The 24338-nt window shown below is 46.2% G+C and overlaps 1 protein-coding gene across 2 annotated transcripts in view; it reads left to right on the top strand.

The window, feature by feature from the left end:
- Smarcal1 (SWI/SNF related, matrix associated, actin dependent regulator of chromatin, subfamily a like 1) overlaps nucleotides 1–24338 on the top strand; it is a 48863-nt gene that overhangs the window by 14663 nt on the left and 9862 nt on the right. For both annotated transcript variants that reach the window (XM_057763148.1, XM_057763147.1), the window contains 7 exons: nucleotides 976–1134; nucleotides 3510–3575; nucleotides 11143–11283; nucleotides 13650–13865; nucleotides 17847–17917; nucleotides 20210–20312; nucleotides 24038–24220. In XM_057763148.1, the coding sequence (XP_057619131.1) occupies nucleotides 976–1134; nucleotides 3510–3575; nucleotides 11143–11283; nucleotides 13650–13865; nucleotides 17847–17917; nucleotides 20210–20312; nucleotides 24038–24220 (939 nt within the window). The remainder of the gene's footprint in view (nucleotides 1–975; nucleotides 1135–3509; nucleotides 3576–11142; nucleotides 11284–13649; nucleotides 13866–17846; nucleotides 17918–20209; nucleotides 20313–24037; nucleotides 24221–24338) is intronic.

Below are 24338 nucleotides of genomic sequence, written 5' to 3'. Positions count from 1 at the left end.
TTTCTGGAATGTTCTTACTACCTTTGTCTCTCCCAATCCTGTGACACAGCATTCAGCGATCCACTTTACAGATTAGGTCTCAAGGAGGTCAAGAGCTGTGTATTTCCTAAGGCCTTCCTTCCTGACGCCCCTGGTTTTGCTTGCTGTAGGGTGGAGTGCATAGTACGTTTATGTTCCCAGATGACCTACTGTGGAGGCTTGATGTAAACATTGAATAATTTTTTTAATTTTACCAAATTCAGTGAAGAAAGGCCCAGCTCATTTCCCAGGCTTGATGGCTTTGTGCTGCTGATGTGTGGTGTCGGTTTCTTCACGGGTTGACCTCTCCCTGGGGCACCTGGTCAGAGTGCAGGGGACACACCTCAGCCTGCTGCTTGTGAGGTCTGGTCCTGCCACTACCTGCAGGGAGCTGTCTTTATATATCTGAGTGTGTTATATTTCTCTCCAAAAGTCCAGAAGGAGTCAGGAAGCTACTTGTAAGCAGGACCAAGACTAGAGAACTCATGTCAGGACGCAGTAGGCCCAAGCAAGGCCAGGGGCACCTGCATGCTCAGGCTCCAATATGGAGACACCCAGTGGCCCATTTCTCCAGTGATGGACTGTGGAGGACACCAGGTGGCTTTGAAAGAAACTGACATCAATGTTTCCGTAGTCCCCAGTAAACACAGCTGGCCTCTAGTGTACAGGGCTCTTGTAGGTCCTTCATAAAATTCTTCCCTAGCAGGAACTGCTGTGCTTAGCAGCTAGAGATCATAGAGAAGAAACAATAGGTACATGAGGTACCTGCTCACAGAAAAGAGTCCTGTCAGGAAACAGTGAACTAGAGGCAGGGAGCGATGACAGGGTTTGGCAGATGCGGGAGGATGTGGTGATGACTATGTCTTCAGGGAATGTTAAACTCGTTCCCCACAAAAAATGCTGTTGATGCGTTGGTTGGGATCATCATTTTGTTTCGCTGTCCCCTGTCGTCTGCAGGCCTTTCTTCGGTGGCTGCCGTCTCTGAGTCCAGAGAACATCAACGTGGTGGTGACTGGGAAGGGCCGCCTAACAGCGGGCTTGGTCAACATTGTTAGTTTTGATCTTCTTAGCAAGTTGGAAAAGCAACTAAAAACGCCCTTCAAAGTCGTCATTATTGTAAGTGACTTGGCAGAGTCCTGAAGTGCTTTGTCTCTTAGGCACTCTGAAGGGAACTTGACCTCATTGGTCCTCTCTGGGTTTTGGGTAGAGGGGGTAGTAAAAACATTGCCTTTCTGGTGTAGGGATGACCTATTCCTTTCCTGAAGCGGCTCTTATGCCTGACTAGTCTATTAGAGTCTCTAGTCCATCCCTCCTGCACTGGGAGGCCAGGGATGGAGACCAGCATGTGTGCAGCAGGGCATTCTGGGTCCCAAGGACTGCAGCCTTGTCAGCAAGGGTGACAGCCTGCATTGGTACCACCTTGTGAATGTCGTGACTCAGACATACAGCTCAGCAGTCAACAACTGTCTTCCACCTGGTGTGAAGACATGTCCCTGTCCCTGTGGAAAGAAAAGCAGGTCTTACCTGAGTTGTTTTTAAAGACGTCGTCAGCTGCTTCCAAGTTTGACAGTGCTGCTTTCAGCAACCGGCTTTCCTCTCCATTCTTTCTACATTTCATGTGCACCTGGGCACACTCAGCACCCAGCAGCTGTTGTCAATAGAATGTGCGGGCATGGTTTCCAAGCACAAACATAGCTGGAACTCAGAGCAGGAAAGGAGAAGACATGGCTGCAGACCCCCAGGGATATTCAGTGACCACCCTATGTTCTCAGTGTGTGCAAACAGGAACACATATTTTATCGAAGCTATTTGGGTAATGAGTCTTTGGGGGAGTCGTGTTGGGCTTTGCACAAATTCAAATGTGGCTTTGAAAGGATGGAAGCAATCTGTGGAAATGACATATTAAAAGAAATATTCCAGGGTGGCTCTAGGGTGTAGGGACAATGATGTCTGTCTTTCCTGACTGTGACCTTGAATTAGGTGTCTCATATAGAACCACTACTCTCCCCTGGGTTTCCAAGCACTGCCTTTAATTCACCCGAGCTGACAGTATGGGCACATCCATCCTTTCCCCTTGGTTGCAGAGCTAGCGTGTTGAAGAATCATTAACTGAAGATTTTGTGGCTTCAGAATTCATTTGTTTCTGTTCCTGGCTCATTACTCAACCAGCCTCGAGATTCTGGGCAAACTGCTTGCCACCAATGTTGGTTTGTCATCAGAGGAAGCAAACAGCCTGCCACTCTCTGGCTTTCCTGTAGCAGGGATGGTGTGGCGTCTCAGGTGCACACTCCGTATCTCAGATGCACACTCCGTAGACGAGGCTGATCTCCAGCCACGGCTTGTGCTTGTTCTGGCAGTGGTATCTTTACCCGGGGTCGCAAGGGCTAATTCCCTTTCATGCCTGACCCATTTTCTGCAACTTCTCTCTATAAATGGCTTTCTCATGACTTTCATAAGGACTTACCATGAATCAGGATCATGAATATTGTACCCCAGGCATCTGGGGGAGGCTTTCTTGACATTTGAGGAGTCTCACACTGTGCTTTTGAGGCCCTTTTTGTTTACCATAGCATATGATGTATTTGTCTATTATACCATATCACGGAGTGATTTGGGGGCAACGTAATAGATTCTTTCAAGGACAGAAGTAGGATCACTGGTAGCCCCTGGTACAGGGAATACTCACTGGGTGGCAGGACTGCTTTGCAGACTGCCCCTGCATTAGCTTACTTCAGATGTAGCACTCTGATATTCTAGGAACTAGCATTAGCCATTTTATGGGTAGAGAAACTAGGTACCATAGCTCAGAGCCATTTGGCAAGCAACTGGAATATGCCAATCTAAAATCTTCCTCCTGGGTAATAACATGTTCACAACACCTTTGTCTTTAGAAAATATGGCAAATTTTATGCTTGCTTATATACAGAATGTATCACTACAAATCTATTAAATGCTGTACTTTAACACAGCCCCCAGAGGACAGGAATCCATCAGTTTCTCAGTTCCCACAGTGATTTGCACGCATGGCTGTAGTGATGTAACTGACCTGCTGCCAGGGCATCTGCTATCCTTGCTGCTCCGCAAAGCATGAGGGCAGGTTCCAGACTCAGGACTTGACACCGTTCAGAACATGTAGTGGGTCTCCAGCACATCCATCTGATGCCGTGCTGATGCGTTTCCACGAGGTAGCAAGCCACCTCTCAGGGTTTCGGGGTTTTGCCCATCCACATAACTAGTGGGAGACAGGACAAGTATTTGCCAGCTCCTTTTCTAGGTGGAAAACTGCCCTAGGGAGAGACAGGAATTTATCCAGAGCATAATAAAGAAGCTGCCCCAAGCCTGGTTCCTCCTCTAGCCTACTGCTCCACGTCCTTGAACAGCAGCAGGTTGAAGGAGGCTTCCTCCTGGCGAATACAAAGCCAGACTGCAGCTCAGGTGGCTGTCAGTGTATCAAGGACTGCCCGTTTTACTCCTGTGACTCTCTCTTTCAGGATGAATCACACTTCCTCAAAAACATTAAGACTGCCCGCTGCCGAGCAGCTGTGCCTATCCTAAAGGTAAGTGTGGCTCTAAGAGACTCAGGGGCTTGATACATTTGTTCGGGCATGCAGGGCTTCCTGGCCAGACAGATGGCGGTCCAGGCTGATGAGCTAGGGGAGGGCCTCAGTGCTGCTGGCATTGGGCATCTCTTCTTGGATTATGAGCTAGTTTACATCCTGCCAAGAACCCAGTCCACATGAAGTCCCATCGAGGGTCACAGGCTCAGATGAGAAGAGACTCTGAGTCGTCCTTTGGCTTCCTGCCAGCCTAAGAAGACCTCTGAGAGTATGTCACTAAACCACTCAGGAGAAGCTGATCACTGCCAAGGTGTGATGTGTTATCCTAATGCAGAACCAGGCCAGGACTGTGGGCATCACAGAGAAGCTGAGAATTAACCCACCTCACACCGTCTGAGGCCTGTGGTTAACTAGAAGGTCCATTGGGTATATTTTTTTCCCCTGCATGTTCTCAGATCTACACCTGTCCCTGAACACATGGCTTGTTGTGTTCTGGCTTCAGGGCAGGCAGCAGTGGGTATGGGCACAGGGTCAGGGAGGGTGACAGTGGGCATGGGCACAGGGTCAGGGCGGGCAGCAGTGGGCATGGGCACAGGGTCAGGGCGGGCAGCAGTGGGCATGTAGTGCAGGTCAGGGCGGGCAGCAGTGGGCGTGGGCACAGGGTCAGGGCGGGCAGCAGTGGGCATGGGCACAGGGTCAGGGAGGGTGACAGTGGGCATGTAGCACAGGGTCAGGGCGGGCGGCAGTGGGCATGGGCACAGGGTCAGGGCGGGCAGGCAGCAGTGGGCATGGGCACAGGGTCAGGGCGGGCAGGCAGCAGTGGGCATGTAGCACAGGGTCAGGGTGGGCAGCAGTGGGCATGGGCACAGGGTCAGGGCGGGCAGGCAGCAGTGGGCATGTAAAGCAAAGTCAGGGTGGGCAGCAGTAGGCATGTAGCGCAGGGTTAGGTCTTGCTCTATACACAATCTGATGCATTTCTACGCCCATCTTTGTTCTGTGTCCTGGACCGCACTCCTTGGGTGTGTGACGTCATGCCGAGTTGTGATAATTGCCTAAATGAGATGCCCGCTTAAAATTCAAGGGTTTTGTTTTTTGCTTTTTAAAAAAAATAGATGATTAAGTTTACAAAAGTACACTACAGTAAAACAAGCAACAACTTGTCTTTTCCTCCCATCGGTGGATCCCTGGTCTTTGCTGTCCCTCAGAAATAGCCATAGCTGTCAGAGTCAATGGTTTGCTGCTGTAAGAGCTCATGCTAAGTGTGTTTTCTTGTGTCCTACAGAGTATCCTACAGCCCTTGTTTAGTGTCGTTTCTTTTTTCTTCCTTTTTGGAACAGGGCATTGTATAGCCCAGGATGGCCTTGAACTCCTCATCTTTCTGCCTCTGCCTCTCTATTGCAGAGGTGTGTGCCACGATACCTAGCTGCTCCAACCTATCTAGCGTTGGAGTTGACCTGCCTGGGGAGATGAGCGAGCAGGCAATAGACATTCCTACTGAAAGGCTGGGATTGGGTGGACTGAAGAGGCACACTAGCAGCCTGAAATCTCTCTGCGTTTATTATATACCACTGAATGAGGAGGCGGGTTTATCGTATGCAGCTGGAGGAGAGTGCTTAGCCCGTCTCTGTAGGAAGTCTCCATAGAGGAACATTCTCAGGTTGCAGTCATCTGGAGGAGGCAGCTAGGGTTAGTAGCTTCTGAATACACTGATTTTAGCTAACGGCCAATCCTCTTAGCAGCAGTACTTGGACAAGGGGATGGCTTTGTCGTTTCCCCAACCTAAACCAGGGAAGGCTTTGCCATTCCCATATGTGGCACTGGGGTCCTTGACGTTCACTCAGGACTTCGTCTGTTCCCCACACCTAGTTTTATATCAACCTCTGCTTTATGTCTAGTATCTTCCCCTGGATTGTATGCCCTGAAAATCATTGCATGTCATCCCAAATAGCTACCTCATTCCTACATACAGCATTCTGTTGTATAAACCTGCCACAATGTGTATCCTTTGTTCTCTTTGGGTTTGTTCCCAAACTGAAGCTTTCATGTCCAGCGCTGCAGTGACCTTCTTTTCCCAGGATGCGAGGCTGCATGGGTGAGAGGGGCTTCCTTACCTTACAGAGCCACAGGGGAGAGAAAGTGTCCAGTGGTAGAACTCTTTTCGCCCCAGTATGACAAGGTGACAGGAAGGGGTCCCTGTGTCCAGCCATTCTTATTTCCTCAAGTTCATTATAGAATCAAGCTTCAGAGGGAATTATTGGAGTCTAATGTTTGGGGGGAAATACTGTTCTTCCAAGAAAAAACTAATCTACCACAGTACTTAATTTTAGTATGTGTGCTGTCTTAATAATATTTATAATACACAAGCCTTAATGCTCAGAAGGGATATTATATAACAAATATACTATGTGTTGTATTTTCACTATAGCATTAAAGCTCAGACTAGTATATTATTCTACAGCTATACTATGTGTTGTATTTTCATTATAGCACCTTGGTATTTTTAATCCATATACCGTCACAGTCTTCAGTCTAACTGGTCCTAGCCAGTGGCATCAAGTTGTAATATTGGGGAGCAGTGATACTGGTTTAGCATGGAAGGTTGAGGTTGGCCTAGAGGGATGGCTCAGCAGTTAAGAGCACTGGCTGGTTTGCAGAAGACCTGGGTTCTATTCCCAGACCCACATGGTGGCTCCGAACTTTCTGTAATGCCAGTTCTATGAGATCCAGTGCTGGCCTCTGGGAGGCACATGGTGCACAGACAAAATAAATGAAGTACGAGAGCGCTGTGTTGTAGATGAGCTTGGTGAGGTCAGTAGCGCCCTTCAGCTTCTCTCTGCAGTTTTCCGGCCTTCCACTCACTCTCTGGTCATCGCTCTTACTTCCTCTTGGGGAGTGGCTGTCAGCCTGCTTTTGGTTTTGGTATTTTGGTCACTTGACTCCAAACTAGGGTTGCCTTACTTGAAGGTTATTGATTCTGAACATTATTTGTGAAGATTCTAGAATGATTTGTGAGCTTGTTAAAACTCAATAGCTCACAATGTCCTGGGCATCAGGATTATGAGGGCTGGGACTCAGGCAGTGCAGCCTTGATTTTCTCTTTGATGTTACCTGCTTCTGCACACCCTACTCTGTTGCAAAGAGAGGGCTTGTTTGTCCCAGCTGCCCAGCCCCAAAATAATCACGCAGGAACTGTATTAATTAAATCACTGCTTAGCCCATTAGCTCTAACTTCTTTTTTTTTTTTAAGATTTTTTTATTTATTATGTATACAGTGTTCTGTCTGTCTGTATGTTTGCTGCCCCAAAGAGGGCACCAGATCTCATTACAGATGGTTGTGAGCCACCATGTGGTTGCTGGGAATTGAACTCAGGACCTCAGGAAGAGCAGTCAGTGCTCTTAACCTCTGAGCCATCTCTCCAGCCCTAGCTCTAACTTCTTATTGGCTAACTCCTACATCTTAATTTATCCCATTTTTATTAAGTTGTGTATCACCACGTGGCAGTGGCTTACCGGCAAAGAATATCTATCTCTGGCAGCGGATCCATGGCATCTCCCTGACTCTGCTTTTTTCCTCCCAGAATTCAGTTCCACCTTCCCCGCCTACCTAAGTTATGCCCTCTCAACAGGCTGGGGCAGTTTCTTTATTCATTAACCAATGAAAGCTACATATAGACAGAAGGACCTTCTACATCAGCACTCTAAATGACATGCCTTTATTTCAAGTGCTACAGAATAACACAGACTATAGAAATAGGACTTGGCCTGGATGGTGGTACACTCCTTTGATCCCAGGGAGGCAGAGGCAGGCAGATCTCTTTTTGAGGATAACCAGGGCTACATAGGAAAACCCTATCCCAAAAGAAAAAAAAAAGGTGGGAGGGCACAACTTTGGAGAACATGATTTTGATTTTCTATCCTTGGGGAGATGTTATAACCAATCAGAATAGTGCCGCAAAGCTAGTTACTGGCTCAGTTGTGGGGTTGGGGGCAAATGGAAAGGGATACATCTAGACTGTTTACTGTATGGACTTGAAATAACACCAGTTCTTTGCTTCAAGCATCCCTGGGCTCACGCTTTCAGTCTGCTTTGGCTAACTGTGTGGTGTCCTCCTTGGTGCACTAGATGCACTAACTTGCTCTGCATGTGAGTATCCTGCAGGGCTTCTGATGCTCAGCTCCGAGGAAACATCCTAGACAGCCAGCTGCCCTCACAGTGTCTGTTCATCAGCTACGTTACCTTCCCAACACCAGGCAGATTTCTTTACATCATCTCGCTGTCTTTCCTTGGCCAGGAGCGTTGACTACACAGAGTTTAATTTAGCATTGATTTATATCATTTTATACATCTTTGTTTTCCTGCGCGTGGTTTTCTCAGAGGTAGACCAAGTATGGGAGCTATTTTCAGGTGGGCACAACAGATCAAAGGCCTCGTGGATGACTGACAGTTTTGGGTCTGAACAGGAAGCAGATTGCATCATTCCTTAGCTGATGAGATGCCGCTCTGGTTGCTTCTCAAAGCCAGCCATTTCTTTTTCTGCAGTGCACTCTCTGCTTTTCAGCGCCCACATTCCCCCCTTAGTCCTTCTCCTATCACTTCAGTCTGGGAAAGGTATGAGAGAACTGACTGTTGACTCCTCCCGGGGTGAACCTGCTGCCTGGCCTGGAAGCTGGTTTAGCCCAGGCTCCATCTCCAGGCAAACACGAGCATTGGGAGCACGTTCTGAATGGGCAGATGTCTCCTAGTGAAACTCTGTTTCCACTTTAGTTTGTCTTTTACCACTTTCCTTAAAATAGGCTAAACCCACAAACGGGCTTCTACAGGCATCATTCAAGATGCCGTTGTTACTGTAATGAGTCTGCTGCATCAAACCATGCAGGGAATCATAGCCAGAAACCTTCATGGCTCTGCCATCAAAATGGGATTAGGTATTGGCAGTGGTTGAGAAGGCAGAAGTGCATCTTGAGAATTGTGTCTCGTGTATTTATGAGGAATCCTCTTTCTTCCATGGTTATACCTTTGTTTGTTTTTATGGTCAGCGTATCCATTTGGAAACCTGCTTTCCTCCCTTTGGACATTTACTTCATATGGTTGCCTTGTATTACTACCACTAGCTCAAGGTTACCATGGTTAGCAAGCAGTTTCTAGGCGCTGAGCCCCACAGCAGGGTCTCCTCCAAAGCTGAGGGGATTTTACCTTTAACGGTTGTGGTGTTCCTTGCGACACTGTCTCCTCCTGGCTCACTCTCTCTCCCATCTCCCTAGGTCTGATCTGGGTATGATCTGCCTGGGTCAGGTCTGAGTCGGGGAAGGGAAGACCCTAGAGTCCCCTGGAGCTGGGTCAGCCACCTGTTTATTTCCCTCCTGCCCATTACTGAGCAGACCGAGCTTGGTCAGTGGCACTGGGTCCCACCATTTAAAGTTCTTAGTAATTGGGAAGTTAAAAGGACATTTTTTTTCTTTAAAAAAAAAAAAAAATCAGTGAGTAATCTCCTGCTGCACAAGCGTGGACACCTGAGTTTGAATCTGCAGCACTGGGTTTTGAGCCAAGTCAGGCTAACCCTCAGCTCGTTGGCCGGACTGCTCAGCCAAATGGGTAAGACCCTGTGTTAGAAAGGAAGGGAAACAGTGAGTAGAGAAGACACATGGCATGGACCATTGGCCTCCGTGTACACATCACCCATGTGCACCTCCATAACAGTGCACACACCACATGGATATGTGCATACAATATATGCAGAAGCATTTTACATTATCAGCTAGTTATAAGCTAGGTTCTTAGCCTGTAGGTGGCAACCCCTTTGGGCCGGGGAGCGGGAAAGTGACCCTTTCGCAGGGATCACACATCAGATATTCTGCTTTTCAGATACTTACATTATGATTCACATAGCAGAAAAATTACAGTTATGAAGTAGCAACAAAAATAATTTATGGTTGGGCATCACCACAACACGAGAAAGTGTATTAAAGGGTTGCCGCCTTAGGAAGGTTGAGAACCACTGAGCTAGGGGCTTCTACACAGGCTGTCTCTGGACCCCTCATGTTTACTTCATGCTCCCTTCAACACTAACTAGCTTTCCTCTGAATTTTTCTCAGTATGTAGGGTTCATTGATTACCTACTTTGTGCCACAGAAAGTAGGAACAGCCCAGTTCCTACTTTCTCAGCGCTTTTTAGGGGAGCAGAACTTACAAAATGTGCGTGCGTGTGCGTGTGTGTGTGTGTGATATTTATTAGAGTGGTTTACAGACTGTGGTCCAGCTATTCCAGCATTGGTTGTTTGTAAACCAATGGAAGTTTCAAGAATCCAGTAGCGTGAGAGCAAGCTTCCCTTTCCACATCTTATACAGGCTGCCAACAGAAGGTGTGGCCCAGATTAAAGGTGGATCTTCCTGCCTTTTAAATTTAGAAGTGGGTTTTCTTTTGTCAAATGATTTGATTAAGATAAAGTCCCTCACAGGTGTGCCTGGTCATTTGGGCTTTAGATAATTCCAGATGTGGTTACATTGACAACCAAGAATAGCCGTCACAATCTCAAGAGTTTTGCAGTCAAGCGAGGGCCACAGTAGAGATAGTTCAGGAAGTGTCAGTGCTGTCACAGCAGCTGGGGGGACTGAAGGAATGACAGTTGACACCTGACTGCTCACGTTAGCAGTGCCGTTTGGATTTTACAACACATGGTCTTTTTCTCCGGCTAGAGTGCCCTGATTTAGAGATCACACAGTTCTGGAGTGAGGCTTGTTGTTAAGAACGGCCTGGAGAGAAGGCTCAGTGGTGAAGAGCACTTGCTGCTCTTCCAGGGTTGTGCTGTTCACAGCCACCTGCAACTCCGGCTGCAGTGAATCTGATGACCTTCACACACACATACACGCTCACTCACATACACTTGCATGTGCACACACATACTCATACACACACTCACACATGCATACACATACTCATATACACTCACACGTGTACACACATCTTTATATACACTCACATACACTTGCACGTGCACACACATACTCATATACACTCACTCACATACACTTGCACGTGCACACACATACTCATATACACTCACTCACATACACTTGCACGTGCACACACATACTCATATACACTCATATACACTCACACGTGCACACACATCTTCATATACACTCACATACACTCGCACGTGCACACACATCCTCATATACACTCACATACATTCGCACATGCACACACATACTCATATACACTCACATACACTCACATGTGCACACACATACTCAAATGCACTCACATACACTCGCACGTGCACACACATACTCATACACACTCACACTTATACACACACACCACACACACACAATTAAAATGTGTATACTTAAAGTACATCCAGCAGTGATAGAGCCTAGGAAGTAAAAGAAGAAGCTGCTACAATCTGCGGGGCTCTGCTGCTCTTGGGGTAGGGTATGGGGCATCCAGCCTCTGCCTCATGGTAGCATTTTGGATATTTCGTATTAAGGGATCTCTCAGGGGTATGGGTCTCCATTGTTTCCTCCTCACTATACTGAGAGCATCTTTGGTTGTTTCGTCCTTAGGTTGCCAAGAGAGCGATCCTGCTGTCGGGCACGCCCGCCATGTCCCGGCCTGCAGAGCTCTACACACAGATCGTTGCTGTCAGGCCAACGTTCTTCCCCCAGTTTCATGCCTTTGGACTGCGCTACTGTGATGCCAAGCGGGTATTCTTTCTTTTGTCTCCATTTCCCCCTATTCTTTTACCTTCATGTTGACATTTTTCTTTCTGCTCCTTGATAGGAACCAAGAAATGGGCCAGAAAACCAGATGAAAATTTCATTATAGTTGGCCTCTGCCTTTGACCTTTGAGTACTTTCAAAGGCAAGATGAAATCCGTCCAAGCTTTTTAAGTTATTTCATTTTATTTTATATATACAGTGTTCTGACTGCATGCCAGTGTGCCTGCATGCCAGAAGAGGGCACCAGATCTCATTGTAGATGGTTGTGAGTCATCTTGTGGCTGCTGGGAATTGAACTCGTGGCCTCTGAAAGACTAGCAGTGCTCTTAACCTCTGAGCCATCTCTCCAACCCCGTCCTTCTAAGTTTTAACATTTGTAATAATTTCCGATTCTCTAGGAAAGGGTCCAGTAGTTACTGCACAGATATGTGAGGCTCTGAGTGGTGCTGTCTGGGTCCAGCTCACAGCTCCTGTGCAAGGCTTGCAGCCTGGGCTGTAGGAGCAAAGTCCACAGCAGAAGCAGCCCCAGAAAAGGCACTGAGGCGAGTTAGAGGGAAGCTCCCAGGCAAAGCCAAGAAAGCAGGTGAATGAGGGTTTGTGGCCTGGGAGGACCATGCAGAACCTTGGAGCAGATAGAACACAGTGGGATTGATAGAGCAGTTTTAGGCTGTCCTGGGAGGGCTTCTCTGCAAGCCTGTGCTCCTAAGTGGTCGCCCCTGACCCACAAGTCACTCCCTGAAGTGACTCTAAACCTGCCGTCTGCACAGTTCTCCAGGGATGGGAGAGTGAGTGCTGCAGACAGGAATGTGGTGCAGTCAGGGTCACCGTTTGTCAGTCCTCCCCAGCTCAGACCTTAGTAATGTGTGTTGAGCTCAAACCACAGATATACCTTTACATCAGAGACACTGATACTTTGGAGAAATGGCTGCAATTACTCATGAACACTCTATGAGAAACCCCTGCTATGTAAATTCATGATTGCTTCCCATATTTTAAAACTGCTTTAAAAATAAGACATTTTAAAGCATTTCCATTTACTCACAAAGTACGTATAGTATGTTATAGTGCTTTGCAGAGTTTAATGATGGACTAGTTAGATTGTCGTTCAGGGAGCTTCTCACTTGTTGAATGTCTTCAAAAGTCATGTATTTCATTAACACAGTCTGCAACTCACTTTCTCCATGATTGTTTCCAGAGTGGGTTGTTTATAAATTTCCTGTGTTGTTTTTACTTCGGTCCTCTTTGCTGCTTTCTGACTAGGACTCGTCCCTCAGCTCGCTGAGACCGTAGATAGCACCCACTGGAAGGCCTGAGGTGGAGTTCATCCTTCTGACCCTGATCGTCCCAGAGGGGTCTGGACATTATGAGGCTCCATCCTCCAGTCCTGCTTATTCTCCTTCCTGCTCTCTTTACTCACCTCAACAAACTATAGGTGTGGACAGTGTCTGTGTCTTCCTCCTGTCCTTTATTCCACCCAGCCCAGTGCATGAGACCTTGTTAGAATGTGATTATTCCAGCTTAAAATCTTTGGCATTATTCAGTTTTAATCTATAAAGTTAAGAGGTAAGATTATTAAACTGGGGGCAAGATATCCAAGTTAATTATGATATTCATATCTTCCCAAGTTTGTTCTAAAGTATAGCCCAGAGGGCAAGCTGTTTCCCCTCTCTGCACTAGGAGACCTCGTTAGAGAAAGCACCCTGAACCAAGCTCATTTGATACCCAGTGACTGTCTAGAGGCATCAGGGGGAGGTGAGGCAGGAAAGAACTGAGTTGGGAATCTGCAGAGCAGCAGAGACCTGTGCTCTCTGGCATTCCATGTAGAGATCGTAAGAGTACTGGGGAAGGATAGGACGTAACTGATGATTGGTTGGTTGATATCTGATTGGTTGATTGATTGATGTGATGGGTTCAAACCCGAGACTTTTACGTACGCCAGGCAGATGCTCCACTTCCACTCATTTACACCCAGCTAGGGATTTTATTTTAGTTTCTCTTACCTTCTATAACTATATGAGAGGTAGTGGAGTCTGAGCTCTCAACCTATGAGCTGCTGGAGGGGACCCCGGAATCCAAAACTTTGATCTGGTTTCAGCCAGACCAGCACAAACCTATGTTCTGAGATTTTCGAACCCAAACATCAGTCACTTAAACTGATAGAAATATTAGTTTCAAATGGTAGGCGACTGTGACATGGGTTTTCAGTTTATCTCATGCCTGGCTTTCCCCACATCCTTTCTATCCTCATCCATCTCAGTTGGGGTTCATTCAGTCTTGTAAAGCCCCGTGAGGCTGTCTGAATGCAGTGCTGTCTGGAGCGCCGAGGCTGAAGTTGTCCTCTCTTTCTCCAGCTCCCTTGGGGCTGGGACTACTCAGGCTCCTCCAACCTGGGCGAGCTGAAGCTGCTGCTGGAGGAGGCGATCATGCTACGGCGGCTCAAATCCGATGTCCTCTCCCAGCTCCCAGCCAAGCAGCGCAAGATGGTGGTGGTCAACCCTGGTCGGATCAGCACCAAGGCCAAGGTGGCTCTAGATGCAGCAGCCAAAGAGATGACCAAGAACAATACTGTGAGTGGGACTGTGGCGTGGGTGCTTCTCTGGGTGTCCTTCTGGAAGCTGCTCTGTGCGTGCCCCGAGTTCTCCAGGCATGACTTTTCTAACTAGAGCAAGAAGAGCCTGACCGTGCGTGTGCATGTGTGCGTGCGTGCGTGCGTGTGTGTGTGTGTGTGTGTGTGTGTGTATGTGTGCGTGCGTGCATGTGTAGGGAGCAAGCATGCGAGTATGCCAGTGTGGACCCGGGCCATGCATTCTGGTTGTCAGCGTTGGAATTCGTGTTTACAGAGAGTGAAATGAGGCTCACAGATCTGAAGTTAGGTGCAGCTCTCCTGCCCTATACCTTGAGTTTCGTACAAGATGCCCCGCTGGCTGGCTCTTATTTCATGCTCTTCTTCAGTGTCGTACTGTTGGAAGTGCTGGGAAGAACTCTATGCCAGCCTTATACTTTTCATTGGCAAGAAAATAAGCAATCATCACAAATCATCTGGGCCCCATAGTCCCCCAAAGACAGTGAGTCACTGCTGCAATGTCAGCCTCTGAGAAGTGACAGAATGCCCCAAAATGACAAGAGATAAAATGTGCAATGTTTTCAGCATTATGGTGGGAGAAGCAAATGGGGCAGGCTGGAGGAAGCCCTGGTGAGTTGTCATACCATGTTTAATGTGTGCTTAATCACATGTAGTAACCTGAATTCCTAGAGAGGGAGGTAGAGTCCTGCGGTAATTTTCCATTTTATGTGGACATAATGGATCATGTTCTTTTTGTTGTGGTGCTGCTGGTTTGGTTTTCCTTTAGAGACAGGGTCTTGCTTGTAACCCAATCTTATAACCCAACTTATAATCCTCCTGCCTCTGTCTCCTGATGGCTGAGATTGCAGGTGTATGCCACTATGTCCAGTTAGGGCAGTGCTCTGAAGTTATAGTTTGGTAGCACAAGAGGCTCTGTCACTGAAAATCAATCTTGGTGATTTCTAGAAATAAAATTCAGTGAATAGAAACTTTATAAATTTTACGTGCTTCTTTTGCAGGGTGTTGGGGGGCTGTGCTGTGGATTAAACCCAGAGCCTTGCTCTTGCTGAATGTGTGCTTTACTACTGAACTCACCCAGCCCTTATCTTGCTTTTGAGACAGGGCCTCACTATGTAGACCTGGCTGTCCTGGAACTCACAGAGATCCACCTGCTTCTACCTCCTAGGTGTGCCCCTTACTGCCTGACCAGTGAACAAGGATAGCAAATATAGTGTTACCAGGGAGACAGGCCTACGCTAATTTTAGATTCAAAGATACAGTTTTGATTTTGCTACTTGTGGTGTTTGTTGTATGTGTGAATGGAGCAAGGCCTTTAGCGTTTCTCACTAATACCTGGTCTACCTTTGGAACAACTGGTTTAGAAATCAATAAATCAAAACAAACAAACAAAAAAATAAAACACAGAGAGAGAAAGAAGGAGGGAGGGGGGAGAGGGAGAGAGAGAGAGAGAGAGAACAGTCAGCATTTGAACTGAGGAAGAAAACACACTGACAGGTAGAGCAGCCAAAAGGAACAAGAATGAAACAAAGCACTTGGGTCCTCTGGTTAGCTCAGCAGCTGTGTGAGCAGCTTTTAAACCTGCACCGTGTGTGGCTCTTTAAGTGGGCCATATATTATTTCACATGCAGCCTGAAACTTTGACTTCATATCAAGCTAATAAAATAGCATTTTATTAGTAAAATTTAAGATAAGCCATGACAATTAGGAGCGCTGGGTAGTCAGCCATACAAATCCCGTCTTAGAGGGGATATTTTAATGTTTCCAAAGTGGGACAGGGTGCTGGAGATCGATAAGGTCGTGTCAGTTACCTGGAGTTCTGCCTGCTGGTGACTGTCACCCTTGTCTTAGATGCTGTAGACTTCTCACTCCCTTTTCGGAGATGATGGAAGTGAAGTCCGAGCTCAGTGAAGGTTTTCCAACCCCCAGCCCAGAGCCCAGAGCCCTTTCCGGTCCAGAACCTGAGACCTGCCCCCCTCCCCCTCTGCCGCCTGATGCAAAAGAAATGCTTAGCTTCCTTCAGGAAGCAGATGCAGCAGTGGCTGGCCAGTGAACTGTGTGTCTACAGACAAGCCCGCCAGCTGTGAAACCCTGAGTCAGTGAGGTTAAACAGAGCCATGTTATCATAGTTTCAAACAAATAAGGAGACTCGAGACTCAGCAGAAGTACCCTTGTTATCATTACTTTTAGCCCCAAGTACCTCTCAGCCTACATCATGGACGCTGTCAGGCCCTGCAGGCTTGCCTGTCAAGTGCTGGTTCTTTGTTCGTTCACACCTCTCCATCTAGAAGATTTATTCAGACCTTCGTATGGACAAGTGAAGGCCAAGCGGCCAGTTTATAAAATCTGTTATCATGAAAGCTTTTCTCATTTTTCAGCTGGAAACATTTCCTTAAAGGCTGAGGAAGGCTGGCTATCATGGCCTTTGTCTGAAGCTGGTTTCTGATTAGCAAAGAAACAAGAAAATGAAGCAGGCTCATGCAGAGTCCCAATGACAGCATCCTTTCTCCCTTGTCATTTAGCAAGACAAGAAATCTGAGAACCCCAGTGCATCCATTTTAGTAAGAGTCTAGGAGTCAAGGAACAAAGGTACAAGTTGTTTCAAAACCCCTTGCCCATGCTAGAAAAGAAGTGAGACCATTAATGGATAGTATGATATCTACTCAATTTGGTCAAGTTTTTCTTTTTTTTTTTAAAGATAAAACTATTGATTTCTCCCACATTAAAAAACACCAAGGCTATGGATGTAGGTCAGTGGTAGAGTACTTGTTCAGCATGTGCAGGTCTGTGGGTTTGATCCCCAGTTTTGCAAAAAGAGAAAAAGAAAATACAGTAGATGTCAATCATATAGTAGATGTCTGCTGTTTAGAGTAAACTAAAGGTGAACACTCATAGTAAGTGGCATTTATTGTGACTATGTATTGGCTACTGAATTTTTTTTGTTGTTTTGTTTTTGTTTTTTTTTTTTGTTTTTCGAGACAGAGTTTCTCTGTGGTTTTGGAGCCTGTCCTGGAACTAGCTCTTGTAGACCAGGCTGGCCTCGAACTCATAGAAATCCGCCTGCCTCTGCCTCCCAAGTGCTGGGATTAAAGGCGTGCGCCACCACCGCCCGGCTTGGCTATTGAATTCTTACCATCAGGTTCCAAGTCCAGATATTTGAGCTTCCTAGAAGCTCTACAATTTCTACTTCTGCTATATACTTTTAAACATATATATGTGTGTGTATGTGTATTTCTGTATGCCTATATGTAGTCATTCTATATAAAATATATTTTACATCCTACATATGTTTTGTAGAAAGCATATTTGTATATAACTAGATATAAATATATATTATGTAATAAGAAATATTTTTAATTTATTAGATTTATTAATATTTTTATGCATGAGTGTTTTACCTGTGTGTGCACCACATGCATACTTGATGCCCAAAGGAGTCAGAAGGGAACATTGCATACACTGTAACTGAAGTTACAGATGGTTGTGAGCCATCATGTGGGTGCTGGGAACCAAGCTGGGGTACTCTGCATGAGCAACAAGTACTCTGAACCACTGGGCCAGTGCACCAGCCTTGCCACCACCACCCCTTATTATTTCATTCTGTATGGATGGGTGATTTGTCTACATTATTTTTGTACTACATATGAGCCTGTGGAGGCTAGAAGAGGGTGTCGGGTTCCCTGTGACTGGGGTTACAGATTGCTAGGAGCCACCATGTGAGTGCTGGGAATTGAACCTGGGTCATATGGAAGAGAAGTAAGTGTTCTTAACCACTGAGCCATCTCCCTAGCCTAATAGATGTATTTTAAAAGGAGAATTGAAATCATACAAACCCTTGAGTAATGGTTTTGAAATGTTCTAGGATATAGTTGCTAAAATGAGGAAAACACAAGAGTATTTCCAGCTGGGTCCCTAATTCCAGAGCACTGAGAGTAGGTCTTTAAACGCTCATCTTCTCTTTCCACAGAAGCAGCAGCAGAAAGAAGCCCTCATCGTCTTCTTCAACAGGACAGCAGAAGCTAAAATCCCCTGTGTCATGTAAGCAGCCGCCAGTGTTCAGCTTTTGTTATCTCTCATTTTAAAAGCAGTGATTGTAGGGTGGGATAGGAAAATGCCCCGTGAGTACAGCGCTTGCCACACAAGCATGTGGACCTGAGAAAGCCAGGGGCCATGTCACCCAGCTGTGATCCCAACTGTGGGGTGGCAGAGACGGACAGATGCTGGCCGCTTGCTGGCCAGCCAACCTAGCCCAGTCAGTGATCTCTGGGTTCAGCGAGCGACCTTTCCTGACTGCCGCCACACACAGGCACACGTGTGCACATCGCTGCAGTTGAACTTGAGGCAACCCTAACAGTGTCCACTTTGCCTGATGTTTTTCATTGCTAAACGTCACGTGGTGTTGGAGGGATAATGGCCCAAGTGATTCATTACAGTGAAAGCAATTCACGTGCACCAGGTGGTGCCGCACTGGCTGTGAGACTGAGATCTGTCCGTGAGGAGAGAGAGGAACCTGCCTGGCCCTTATGCTCTTCCCCCCAGCTCCCCTGGCCAACCCACCTGTCCCTGAATTGCCCCTGCTGACCATTTCTTATGTGCTGCTGAGTGACGGAAGACAAGGGGGCCAGGTCATTGCCTCACGCCCTACAAACCCAGGGTCTGTGAGGAACCTTTCTTCAGCTATTAGGCCCACAACCATCCATTTCCCCTAGAATGTGAATACAAATCCTCATTTGTTGATTGGTTGATAGTGGTTTTCTTTGGTTCTTGCAGTGCCAGAGCTCAAGCCCAGAGCCCTGGACAGAATGACCAAGCCCACTACATGGAAATGCAACCCAAGATTAAGTCTGGCCATGTTGCCTTGTCACAACCCTGTCCAAGATGTGCAGCGCTTTGTTTCTGAACAGTTTCCACTTCCGTGTATCTCACACTCAGAGCCTCAGTTGACTCTGGAGAGTGACTGTTGGCCCAGTTTTTAAAAGTGTAGGTACTGAGCAAATCTCATGTGAGCCTCTGGACTCACATGTCACACGCTTCTAATGAGGAGAATTAGATTGTAAATAAAAAACCATTTCCTCTGCCAGCTGCTTCCCTTCCCCCCTTTTGCTGCTGTCTGTTTTCTCTTTTACGGGCATCTTTCCATCAGACAGACAGACAGTACTGCAGTAGCCAGTATGCCCATTCTGGTAATCAAAGGAGCAGAGCAGCTCAGCTGTGTCAGTGTGGAGGGGGGAAGGGGTCCTTAGAAAAGCTGGGGTCAGAGGTTTTAGGAGCTGACCAAATCGAGTCTGTGGCCCTGTGGTTTGTCAGTGCTATGGCCACAAACTGTCACTTTTATCACGGCAAATTTTATGTCTCTCAGAATAATTAGGTTCTATTAATACAGTACTTACAAATTGAAATCTAATTTGGTACTGTGGTCAGTTGTAATTTTGTCTGAAAATAATTCTTAGGTGTTTACAGGACAGTGTATTTACCTTTCCAGACCTGCCTATATCACAGGACACCGTCCTTCCCAAAGAAGGCCTTGCTGCTTACCTAGATAAGCCCCTATCTAGGAATGACCACAGGAAGGGTGAGGGCTCTTCTGTCCCCAAAAGTAAGCAATAATTACCTGTATAGATCACCTCTGCCTTTAAGACCCAAGACTTCTAGATAAAAATATGAAGTTAAGAAAAAATATACCTGGGGCTAGAGAGATGGCCCAGTGGTTAAGAGCATTGACTGTTCTTGAAGAGGACCTAGATTCGGTTCCTGGCACCCATGGGGTCCTCACAGTTGTCTATAACTCTATTTCTAGGGGATCTGACTCCCTCTTCTGACCTCTGTAGGCTCTGCACACTCATGGTGAACATACATACATGTAGGCAAACACTCATGCTCATTCAATAAATAATTTTAAACACATGCAGAGGTTCAAAGAGAAAAGTAAATGAATGGGAAGACCTCCATTAGCACTGCTATAACTACGGGGTCGGCCATCTGTGGCCTCAGTAGAAGGGAAGTGGAGAGACCCCTTAAATGTCTTTTCTGTCTTATCACTTATTTCTCAATGTTCAGCTTACCAGATTTGTGTCAAGAATCCTTTAACCTACTTTGGTTTGTACTGAAAACAGATTAAATTGATAGTAGCAACTAACATGAAGGCTGATGTTATCTTAGTAATCTACACAACACAAATCCTGAGTGACGTGGTGTAAACAAAGGTTGGCCCTCAGAAAGGGGAGAGAATGGGCAGGAGCGGGCAGGGACCTGCTAGGTTCCTGAAGTCACTTTTTGGTAACTAACTGCAGTTGTATGTTTAATCTACTTTGTTATCATTGTCAAATATAGTGAATACATCCTGGACCTTTTGGAGAGTGGACGAGAGAAGTTTCTAGTGTTTGCACACCATAAGGTGGTCCTGGATGCAATTGTAAAGGAACTTGAGAGGAAGGTAAGCCCCCTCTGACGTTCAGGGTTGAGTCTCGGCTTCTGCTGTTTGTTCTGCAGAGCACAGGGTCAGGACTACACAGAGAAGTGAGGCCGTGGTTTCTAGAAACCACGTGAAGGCCTTTTGAGGAGGCGCCACTTGGGAACCACAGAATTCCCACAGTTGGCGTTCTGGCGTACTCCCTGCGTAAGCAGGAGTCTTGCTTTTCGAGTGTCTCCAGGGACTCTTCCGGTCTCTGCGTTCATAAAACAACTAACCTGCCAGGAAATGGCAACGCGTCTGTGTGAGAGTCCCCTCACTGCTATCCAGGTGCCTTTCATTTGCACGTCCTGTGTCAAACTTCCCAGTACCATTGGGTGGACCTTGGTAGAGTGAGCAGAAGCTATCTGAGGAAGTCCCAAGGACAGTCGTTAGAACGAAACACACTACACCTGCTTTAGTTTAGGACTATAAATTGTCTTTATCTTCCTTCATCACCTGCGCTTCAGTGTTTAAGGGATATAGGGTAAAGTAACACCTGTGGAAGGAAGGAAGGAAGATAGAAAGAAAGAAAGAAAGAAAGAAAGAAAGAAAGAAAGAAAGAAAGAAAGAAAGAAAGAAAGAAAGAAAGAAAGAAAGAAAAGGAAAGGGAAAAACCACCACCATGTCCTTCCCCTCTGAAATCTGGTCTCTATATTTAAAGAATTTGCATCAGTAGTAGCACAGTGTAGGTATCTGCCATTCCTAGGTTGCTCAGCGTTGCTTCTGAGATTTCTCCAGATGTGTGACGTGTAGCTAGGAGCGTGGCACCTTTGCTGCTGCAGAGTAGTGTCGGATTGCTGCTGCTGCACACTGGGCTTTGAAAACGTGTCTCTATGTGTACAGTGTGTTTGTATGCACTGTGTGTTGCTGAGCATGGTCTTCCACAGTCATGGGATAGGCGTCTTCAATTTAAGTGGATTGCTGTTCAAGATAGCTGCTCAGATTTATAATCCTGCTGAGGAACCCTTGCTGCCTGGTGTTCTCGTATATTCTTCATACATACACATAGATGCTTACGATTTTACTTTTGCCATCCTAGTGAACGAACTCTGGTTTTGTTCCTGATTCTATTTGCATTCCACTGACTACCAGGAAAATATGTCTCCTTCCAGGGGTATAGGAGTGAGTTTGGCTCAGTCTAGGAGGATTCTGTTGGCACTCATTTTAGCCTGTTTTTCTGTTGGATTGTCTTTTGCTTGTTGACTGAGAAAATTCTTTGTAAATTCTGGGTATTAATCATTTATCAATTATCTTGTTTTTCACTTTATTCACTTTATTTTGAATGAAATATTTAACTTTTTGTACTGTTAGTTACATATCGAGTTTATCTGTGTTTTTATAGGTTTTTTTTTGGTCGTTGTTATTTTTGTTTTCCTAGACAGAGTTTCTCTGTGTGTTCCTGACTGTCCTGGAACTTACTCTGTGGACCAGGCTGGCCTCAAACTCACAGAGCTTCACCTCCCACTGACTCCCAAGTTCTGGGATCAAAGGCATGTGCCTCCACTGCCTGGCTATGGCTTAAGCTTTTTTTGTGATTAATTTAAGAAATTTTCTCTAAATAAGGCTATAGATGTTTTTCTCTTGGAGTTTTTATTTGGAAGTTGTAGAAATGGATCTTTAACCCTCTTAGGTTTGATCCTTGCATACAAAACTGTTTAAAAGCAGGCTGAAATAGCTAAATCTGTAATCTCTGGAAGAGCCTCTTGGGTTTTTAGGAAATCCAAGACAATTAATTCTAAAACTATTAGAATGTATAACAGTTTAGTACAGTACTTAGATTTCAAATAAGTATACTAAACTTAGTTATTTTTAAAACTACCCTGACCAGGGTTGAAGAGCCAGCTCAGCTGTTGAAAGTGTGTCACCCCTGAGCTACATTCCCGGCCCTAGTCCCCCTTTTCACTTTTCAGAACATTGTACAGTGTCTCACATGGTTGACCAGACAGGTCTTGACCTTGTGAGCCACCTGTCTCGGCCTTCCAAACAGCTGGGTTACAGACCTGCACAGCTAGGCACAACTCAACTGAGTTTAGTTTTTAAAGGAAACCTTAGCTATTACCCTAAAGAATATCTCAGGAAATAGCATGATTATGGAAGTCAGCTGTGAGAAAGGACAGCACGTCGGAAGACTTGGCCCTGAGCAGTGTGTTCCAGTATATCTCATAGGGGTCATTAACACTGAGTCATGTGGTCCAACAGTCGGAAAACATATCATCAAGGAATCATTTGGTTTATTCAGTAAATAATCTTTGGGTAGCTATCAGTGTGATTAAGACAAAGAGAGGAATTGAATGAATCTTTACCACACTGTTTATAGTGTTAAACATGTGGGTGTTGGGTCTCTCCTTCCATGTGTGGCCCTGGGATCAAACTCAGCCTGTCAGACTTGGCAGCACTTTACCCACCGAACCATCTAATCAGGAAAACTAAGATACTTCTAAATGCAAAATGAAAGAGGATTAGGAAGAAAACGAATATAAGGAAACATGCTAGGGAGACTGGCAGAGAGCTGTAGGCCATAAAAATGCCAGTCACTACAAAAGCAATGCAAAACAAGTAACAGCAATGGCCGTTTAAGAAAATTCAGTTCTACTAGTAACTGAGTTAGGGAAACAGAGGATGTATGCTTTTTTTGTTGCTGTGTTGTTGTTTTCTTGCTGTGTAATTCTGTGACTTTGAGGCCAGCCTGGTCTACAGAGCTGGTTCTAGGACAGCCCAGGCTACACAAAGAAACCCTGTCTCACAAAACAAACAAATAAAAAAATTGGCATCCTCATGGTAATACTACTCTATATTTTTATAAAAGACCACTGCATGAGATACTCAGTACTGGTACAGAAGGTCTGTCTGTTGTTAGCATGAATTCTAATTGTTTGGGTTTTAGTTTTTGTTTTGTTTTCTTTGAGATAGGGTTTCTCTGAAACAGTCATTGCTGTCCTGAAACTCGTTTGTTCTGTTGACCAGGGTGACTCTGCCTCCCATGTGCTGGGATTCAAGGTGTGCACCACCACCACCCAGCCTAATTGGTCTTAATGATAAAAACCCAGAGTCAGGTATTAGGGGGTGAAAGCTGAGAGATCAGAGAAGCAGTGCAGCCAGCCACTAGAGAGACCTTTTACCTCTACCAAATCCTCAGACCAAAGGAGTGAACATGTTCTCAGACTGCCTGCATCCTCAGACTGCAACTGTCTCCCGTCTCCTCCAGCCTTATGTTCTTCTCTCTGCTCAGCCATATCCTGTTCCCACCTCCCTAGTGCTGGGATTAAAGGCGTGGGATCCCAAATGCTGGGATCACCTCTGTGTGAGCTCTGTTTCTCTTTTAGACAGGTTCAATCTCCGTAGCCCAGGGTGGCCTTGGACTAACAGAGACCCCACTGCCTTTGTCTCCCACGTCCTGGGATTAAAGGTGTGTGCCACCACTCCCTGGCCTCTAGTGGCTTAGCTCTGCACTCTGATCTTCAGGCAAGCTTTATTTGTTAAAACACAAACAAAAGATCTCTACAGTTTATTGTTTCTTCTGATGGTATGTGATTAAACAATTGTGTCAGTCCAGCCTTCAGTTTCATAAGAGGAGAGCCAACCCGGGAGGCAGAGGGTTGAGGAACGGAGTGGTTCTGTCTGTGGGCCCTACCTAGACACAAGACGAGCTGGCTCTGCAGCCCCTGAATGCCTTTGCAGCTCACCTCAGTTTCCCCCATGGTCTACAGAAAGTTCAGAACATCCGAATTGACGGCTCCACCCCTTCAGCAGACCGCGAGGATCTGTGCCAGCAGTTCCAGCTGTCCAGAGGGCACTCAGTGGCCGTGCTGTCCATCACTGCCGCCAATATGGGCCTCACCTTCTCCTCAGCTGATCTGGTTGTGTTTGCTGAGCTGTTCTGGAACCCAGGGGTAAGGGATCTTACTTGACTGGAATCGTGGACATGCATGCTTGGGGCTGAGAAATACAAGGGCCATAAATGGATGGTAGAAGACATGTTCTTGGAGCTGGGGAGATATTCAGTAGTTA

The sequence above is a fragment of the Chionomys nivalis genome, chromosome 2 (genome assembly GCF_950005125.1).
Source record: "Chionomys nivalis chromosome 2, mChiNiv1.1, whole genome shotgun sequence".
NCBI classification, from domain to species: Eukaryota; Metazoa; Chordata; class Mammalia; order Rodentia; family Cricetidae; genus Chionomys; species Chionomys nivalis.
This window is presented reverse-complemented; position numbering and strand designations above follow the sequence as displayed.